Consider the following 7546-nt stretch of genomic DNA (forward strand, 5'->3'; position numbering starts at 1 on the left):
ATGGCAGGGCAGTCAAGGTACAGCTCTAGTGGGGGTGGGGTGGAAAGACTAGCAGGGCCTACAAGATTTAAAAATAATGGAAATAGGTGGGAAAAGAAAAATCTATATAAATTATTGGAAAAAAACAAAAGGAAGGGGGAAGAAACGGAAAGGGGGTGGGGATGGAGGAGGGAGTTCAAGATCTAAAGTTGTTGAATTCAATATTCAGTCCGGAAGGCTGTAAGGTGCCTAGTCGGAAGATGAGGTGCTGTTCCTCCGGTTTGCATTCACTGGTCAGGATGTAGATAGCCCAGCCTGCAATGCAAGCAGAGACTAGGAAGGCGTTAATGTACCCAGTGTTCTGAGGGAAGTAGCATTGGAGTGGCTTGCTCTTAAATTCTTTCTGCTTGTCTCTCTCGTCCTCTCCCTGAGGGTGTCAGTCTCCTAGAAGAGATTGCAATGTAAATATGCCCCTCCCCCTAATCTGAACACTAGCCCATTGTCTTGGAGACAGGTTGACCAGAAGTTGTGTGTTTCTCAATCCCAGCTCTTGTCTCCCCCCCGACCCCTCTCTCTCACAAACACATGCACACACACATACTCTGTAAGGTCATGCCACAAGATTGATGCCTCACTGTCCAACAGAAGCAGAAACCTCGACATGACAGTGAGCTGTTTTCAGAGTTCACTCCACGCCGATCCATACAATGCCAAGACAGCTATAGTGAACCTTCATAAATCACTGGTTGCTGTGTTCCTTTCTGGGTACCACACAATGCCCACACTCTTGACAGGATGTGCAGAGGAGATTTACTGGAATGGTGACAGACATTGAGGGTAGGACCCACGGATTCTGGTGTATCATGGGTATCATGTGACTTTTGGCTTAGGCTGGCAAGCAGAGGCATACCAGTCGGGTGGGTTGGGGAGGGCAGTCGGGCCTGTGTCTGATCCATGCCACAAGCACTGGGGTGGTTGGCACCAAGCCACTTTCAGCACGGGGGGTGGGGTGGGGGGATTGCAGTGGTGTAGTGTCAGCACCCTCTCCACCAATTAATGCTTGTGTTTCTTGCCCCTTGAGTTAGAGTTTGAGGGGATGGGGTAAGACCCCCACCCCCCACCCCACTTGCTACTGCTGTGTGGGTGAGGGAGCTAGACAGAGTGCAATGCAACGAACCTTCAAGGCTGCCCCACAAATCCCTCCCTTCCCATTCCCCAATCTCTTCAAACACACACGTAGCAAAAATAGTTAAACAAATGGCTCCATCGAATGTTTACAATCTGCCTTCAGAATGCATTTTGCTAAACTCAAACAGCTGCAGTGGTTGCTAAGGGTCATCGTGGTGAATCACTGCAAACAGGCCCTGTAGGCTGTTGCATCAATCCAGGCCTCAAGCTGGAGTTTACAGGGAGCGGCCAAAGTCTGCCAGGAGTGGGACAGCAGGAACACTTAGCGCCTCAGGGGAAAGGCTTTGGGGAAGAGACTCGGATTATCCGTGTGTGTGTGGCTTTGTCACATCTCGAACCTTTTGGCGCACTCTGGACCGGCATTCCTGCTTTTGCCCTTGGTAACCGTGATGGGCAGGGCATCATTTTGTCAAGAGGAGATACGGAACTTGCGTTTCTGCAGTGCCTTTCACCATCTTGGGGTGTCCCCAAAGTGCTGAGCAGCCAGTGAAGGACTTTTGAAGTGTAGCCACTTGTTGATGCGGCGGTCAGTTTGAGCACAGCAAGATCCCGCAAACTGCAGTGGTACGGGTGGATCATCTGTGTGAGTGATGACGGTTGAGGGTTCAATACTGGCCAGGGCACCGGAGTTCGAGGGTGGGCGATCTGTTTGCTCCCTACAGCAGCTGTGCCAGCGATCACGAGAAGCCCCGTCCCTCTGTTTGGGGAAAACATCGTGGTGAAGGAAGGATGTTCCCCCTCTGCTCAGGGTTGTTCATCAGCAATCGTTCCTCCTTCTCATTTGTGGAGCCCTTCAATGGCACCAGGATTTGGTGAGGGCCTCTCGCTTCGGGCTATCTGGCTGACCCACATGCTTGCCCTTTGACCTGGAAGCAGAGTGCAGCATGATGTGAGTCAGGGCCACATTGGCCTGAACAGGACCTTTTTAACGAGCAGCAGATGTCGGAAGTGTTACTTAACCTCGTGCTTCCCTGGAGTTTAGAAGAATGAGGGATGATCTTATTGAAATATCTAAAATTCTTGAAGGGCTCGACGGAGTAGAAGCTGAGATGATGTTTCCCCTGGCAGAAGAGTCGAGAACAAGGGGTCAGAGTTTCAGGTTAAAGGGGGTGGGGTGGCATTTAGGATTGAGATGAAAGCTTTCTTCACCTGGAAGATTGTGAATGTTTGGAATTCTCTACCCCAGAGGGTTTTGGAAGTTCAGTCAATGAGCATATTCAAAATGGAGATCTTTGAGTGTTATGGGAGTTAATTGATAGGGGGATTGTGCGGAAAGGTAGAGCTGAGGCACAAGATCAGCCATGATTTTATTGAATGGCAGAGCAGGCTCGAGGGCTGAATGGCCTGCTCTGTATCTTGTCATTATTATTGGAGGGCCGGAGGAGGAGGAGGAGGGCAGGGAGAGGGGGTGGGGGGCGCTGCTGCTGCTGGCTGTTTCAACTGTGGTGCTCGGTTGTTGCGCTGAACGACTTGAATCTAACCACAGGCTGAGCGATCAAGTTAATCCACGATGAGAATTTCCTAGCAGCTCGACTGCATCTGTCCAGTTGGCTGCTGAGCCGGGCAGAGCAGAAATATTCCGCTTTGGTCCCCTATTGGCTGTGGGGTGGCAGTCCCCCGGGGCCTCCCTAAAGCAAGGGAGGGGGAAATTTAGCATGAGATTTGCCCCTTCGGTAGGTGGTCGAGTCACAGCGTCCCACCAGTGCGTGTGGCTGGTGAGCGCAGGATTTCTCTGCTGTCATTGTATAGCCCATCAGGCAGAATCATAGAGTGGTAACAGCACAGGAGGAGGACATTTGGCCCATCATGTACTTGCTAGCTGTGAGAATGATGAAGTGGGGGGCAGTTGTTGGAGGGCATCAGGTCCCATGCGATTTCCGACACAGAAACAGGCCACTCGGCCCAAGCAGTGCATGCTAACTTTTATGCTCTGCTCAAGCCTCTTCCTGTCTCGAGGCTCGGGGCTTCAGGGCAGACCCCACTGATCTCTGCAAGCTATTGGGGAAAGGGGGGGTCATCAGGAAACAGAGCAGAAGAGATCTGTTTCCCCAAGGGAGAAATTATATAAAAACTGGCGCCAGGAGAATATGCTGCTCAGGGGGAGGAGATTTGGAATAATGTCACGTGAGGCAGTGCAGATTGAAAAGACAGGCTACTCGTGGGATGGACAGACAAGAGTTGGGGTAACGGAGGGATGGGTTTAGGGAACTGTGGGAAGAGGATTTTCAAGCAATGTGCGACCTTCTCTTGTCCTTGACCTGTGTTTGTGTGTGTGTGTGCTTGTTATACAAATACACATATAAACATGTTACAACCTCCATTGGCCTAAGAGAGGGCACATTAGACATTGGAATGTAAGATATTCAAGCCTGTATGGTGAGTTTATTACCAGGCCTCAGCAAGTTGAAAGTCGCAGTGCCTCCAGGTACAACTGATCCAATCTATCTCTCACTCACTTGCCTGACGTGTGTTTGGAAATCTCTGCTCTGTTTTAATGTCTGCTTGACTGATTCCCCCTCAGTCTGGCAATGCCCTGGGCCTGTGGCACAGGCTTCCCCTCGCTCCTGGCCCCTCAACCCGGTGGCTGTGCGCTCTGTCCTCCCTGTCTTTGTGTTTCTCTTTCTACTTCTCCAAGCGGCTATGACCCCCTCTGCGTCTGGGGGTTTACCTCGTGCCAACTGGCTGATGCACATTTGATAAAAGGCCGGATACGCTGAGTTCACTTAAATCCAGCATCACTGTACCTCCCTGGGAGCCATGTCCACAAACACGCACACTCCAGTAGGTGTCTGTGGTTAATTTAACTGTGGAGTGGAAGTCCTGTCTCTCTCTAATGGGTGACATGTTGTGTTTCTGTGTTTGCTTAATACAAACTTAATCTCGCACAGGAGTACTAAACTAAATGTAGATTCTGTTTATTTGAAGATGTCGTACAAGATTGCTCAGCAGACATGTTTACTATAAAGATTCAACAGCTATTGTTAACAGGAAAGTAGAGCTGCAATTCCTTCACACCACATGCTGCCAGCAAAACGGGAAAACTCCTCTGAACGTCTATTGGTCACATGGTTTACATCCTGGCTATTTACTTATTAGAATATTCTCCTCTTAAAGTGATATCGCAACAAGGCCAACTCTGGATTCCATGCCCACCCCACCCAGCCCCATCTATTTGTCAACTCAACATGAAGGCAAAATGGAACCTGGCAGCCAATTTGCTCCTAACGCCCAGAACTTGATTTTTTAATGATTTTGGTTGAGGGATAAATATTGACCAGGACGCTTGAGGAGAACTCCCCAGCTCTTCAAAATAATGCCATGGGATCTTTTATATCAACCTGAGGACGGGCAGAATCTCAGTTTAAAGTCTCAACTGAAAGATGGTATCTCCAGCAGTGCAGGGCTCCCTCAGCACTGCACTGGCAGTGTCAGCCTAGCTTTTGGGGTCAAGTCTCTGGAGTGGGGCTTGTACCCACAACCTTTTGACATAGAGACAAGTGTGCTACCCACTAAACAGCGCCTAACAACCTGAAAGGAACTTAAAAGAAAAAACAAGGCTGTAACCTTCGTGGAGCTGGTTTGATTGAAAGCTGGATTTGTTTGGTATTAACATTCTATTAACTCAGACAGGTACAGACAAGCTGCAGTTGATAGGAGGTGCAGACTCTTGGTATTAACCTGATGGTGCCTCACATAGGGAGCAAAAACCAATTCATTGCATTTCACAACTTATGCCCAAACCTCGGATATTGCAATGGTTATCGTTTGATTGTCTCTGAATTCTTTTGGTTTGACTCCTCACTTGACCCAAATGCACATTGCTGTGAAATGGGAAGTCCCATCTAACTGGCAACATCTGTTTGAACTGAAAGAACACCTCACATTACTAATTCCTGTAACTATTTTTTTCTTTTGAGGAGCAGTTATTAACGAGGGCTGTTCCAATTGGAGAATTCGTTAGGTAGATTTTGTGGTTGATGAGAATAGCAGCTTATCAAATATAAATTAGATTATTTGTTGATTCGATGTTATTTTGTATATGTGTGTGTCCGAGTGAGTGCATTTATTGGTCAATAAGTTAGTTTGGTAGTTAATGCCTGGTAATCTGTCACTGCTGCTGATGGGAGTTAAAGGGAGAAATCCTGTAGAGGTACAAAATGGATTCCTACAGCTTTAGAGCAGGTTTCTGCTGGTTATCCATATAACCAGTGTAACTAGTGGCAATCTGGAGCACTCTTTCCAGCCAAAACTCTCGAGGCTGGTGGGGGAGGGGAAGCAATTGTAAACCCTCAAAACCGAGTGATCGATCTTTGTTGGGTGAGAACTGTAGCGGTTAAATGGAGTTAAGTTACGGATCGGCCATGGTTCAACTGAATGGCGAAAGCGGTCCGAGATGCTGAATGGGCCCGCTCCTTGTCCCTGTCCTAATTGTCTAGGAAATGGTAGCCATGGGGACTGAGTTTCTCTGCCATGGTGTGACGGTAAGGCCAACGATGTGTCCAAAGTAAGAGTGAGCCACACAGGAATGCAACAGTTCATGATGCTAAATGTTTACCATTCATGCCAAGGTTGGCCAGGTTAGATGTGCCCAGCGGCAATGCAGTTGATTGGGAAAATAAAAGGCTTTGGTGCTTTGTTTTGTCTGGAGCATTCCGCAGGTTTCCGGCCAGTCCCAGCGTTGCAGCTGAGGGTGAGCTGGACTCTTTTTCTCCCCACCCCCCCCGCCTCCCAATGGCAAACATACTTACAATTCCAAGTTCTTATGTTCTCCCTGTGTTTATTGTTGATGCTGTGATCCACTGTCGGAAGGTCACATCACTGTTTACAGCTGCTTCCCCAAGATTAGATTTCAGCCTGTAACTTGCTCCCTATGCCCCGTTTCTACTCTAGAGCTGCAGTCTGCCCAATTTTTAATCTGAAGGTTGTCCCTTTGTGCTAAAATAAATCTGAAATTTAAAAAAAAATGATTATTAATTTGCTCGCAGGATGTGTGGGCGTTGCTGGCTGGACCAGCCATTTATTGCCCATTCCTAATTGCCCTTGAGAAGGTGGTGGTGAGCTGGCTTTGAGCAGCAGACTATAAGTGAATCTTATTTGTCGTAGGAGCAGGAGGCCATTCAGCCCCTCGAGCCTGTCCTGCCTTTCACGACCGACTTGTGTCTTATTGACCTGCCTTTGCACCATATCTCTTGGTGTCAAGAGATGCCTAAAAACATTTTGGGAGGGGAGCACAATGTCATGTTGTGGGGAGGCGGGGTATGTTGTCCTTCCACTCGCACTCTGCGTGCCCTGATCTTTCTCTTTCCTCTTCCTTCCAGGTGCATTTGTTATCTGCTGGACTCCGGGGCTTGTAGTCCTGCTGCTGGACGGCGTGGACTGCAAGAGCTGTGACATTCTGAAGGTGGAGAAGTACTTCCTGCTCTTAGCCGAGCTCAACTCCCTGATCAACCCCTTCATCTACTCTTACCGGGATGAGGAGATGCTCCAGACCTTCAAGAAGATCCTCTGCTTCCCATGCCATCAGGATGTCGACTTCAGGGACCCTGTCAAATCCCACATCCTGATGCAGCAGATGCTGTCGACCAGTCAGAGACCCTCAACATCTCACGAAAACTCCACTGTGTAAAGACAAGGACTTGCGCTGCCTGGCTCAGCGACAAGAGGGGGCCCCTTCACCCAGCTGAGGATCTCTGTGCCCGGTCACAAAAGAGGCCAACAGGCAGGAAATGACTTGATCCCTGACGAGGTGAAACTGTCCCAGAGATCTATTTTTATTTGGAAGACGCATTTTTTTTGTGGTAGAATGTATGAAAGATACGGGTGTTGGGGAGGGGGAGGGGGTGGGGTGGAGAGACAGACTTTCCCAAGTCGGCGTGCTTTCTTCTGAGGGCTCAGTCAGCTGGGGGAACCTCGGAGCACCGCTTCTGCCTGAACTGACCTGAGGCCTAGGGCTTATACCGCAAAGGTGCGAGTGGCTCTTTCGGGGCCTTATTTTTCCTTGCAGGGCCCCCGCCCCGCCCCCGAGCTCCGCCCCGCTGGCCCCGCCCCCCGAATGGTGGTGCTGTCCTTTCTATTTTGCCAACGCTATCACCGCTGTCCCAAGAAAGAAGCCCAGCTTGTTCGTCTGTGCAATCAGGAAAGCCCGAAGTGTCCCGCTGTCCAATCAGGAAAGCCCGACGCACGCGCGCGCGCGTGTGTGTGTGATCGGCTGCCAAAGTTGCACGTTGTGGGCGGGGTCCGCCTCCAGGCCTGAGGTCGCGAGGGGGAGGGGAGGGGGGGGGGGGCCGTGCTGGATGAAAGCGAGGGCCGTTGCTTGGAGACGCCCAAGCCCTAGCCCCGGCCCCGCCCCGCCCCAGGGCCGGCCGAGTGGAGGTTGAGA

The 7546-nt window shown here is 50.0% G+C and overlaps 1 protein-coding gene across 3 annotated transcripts in view; it reads left to right on the forward strand.

Moving 5' to 3' along the window:
* Nucleotides 1-7031, forward strand: part of lpar2a (lysophosphatidic acid receptor 2a) — a 77896-nt gene extending 70865 nt beyond the window's left edge. For 2 of the 3 annotated variants that reach the window (XM_041177234.1, XM_041177232.1), the window contains exon 3: nt 6486-7031. In XM_041177234.1, coding sequence (XP_041033168.1) covers nt 6486-6793 — 308 coding nt within the window. In that variant the 3' untranslated portion in view covers nt 6794-7031. The remainder of the gene's footprint in view (nt 1-6485) is intronic. The other variant, XM_041177233.1, reaches the window with a different exon arrangement.
* The last annotated feature ends 515 nt before the right edge of the window (nt 7032-7546 follow it).

Source organism: Carcharodon carcharias, chromosome 30, assembly GCF_017639515.1.
Source record: "Carcharodon carcharias isolate sCarCar2 chromosome 30, sCarCar2.pri, whole genome shotgun sequence".
NCBI classification, from domain to species: Eukaryota; Metazoa; Chordata; class Chondrichthyes; order Lamniformes; family Lamnidae; genus Carcharodon; species Carcharodon carcharias.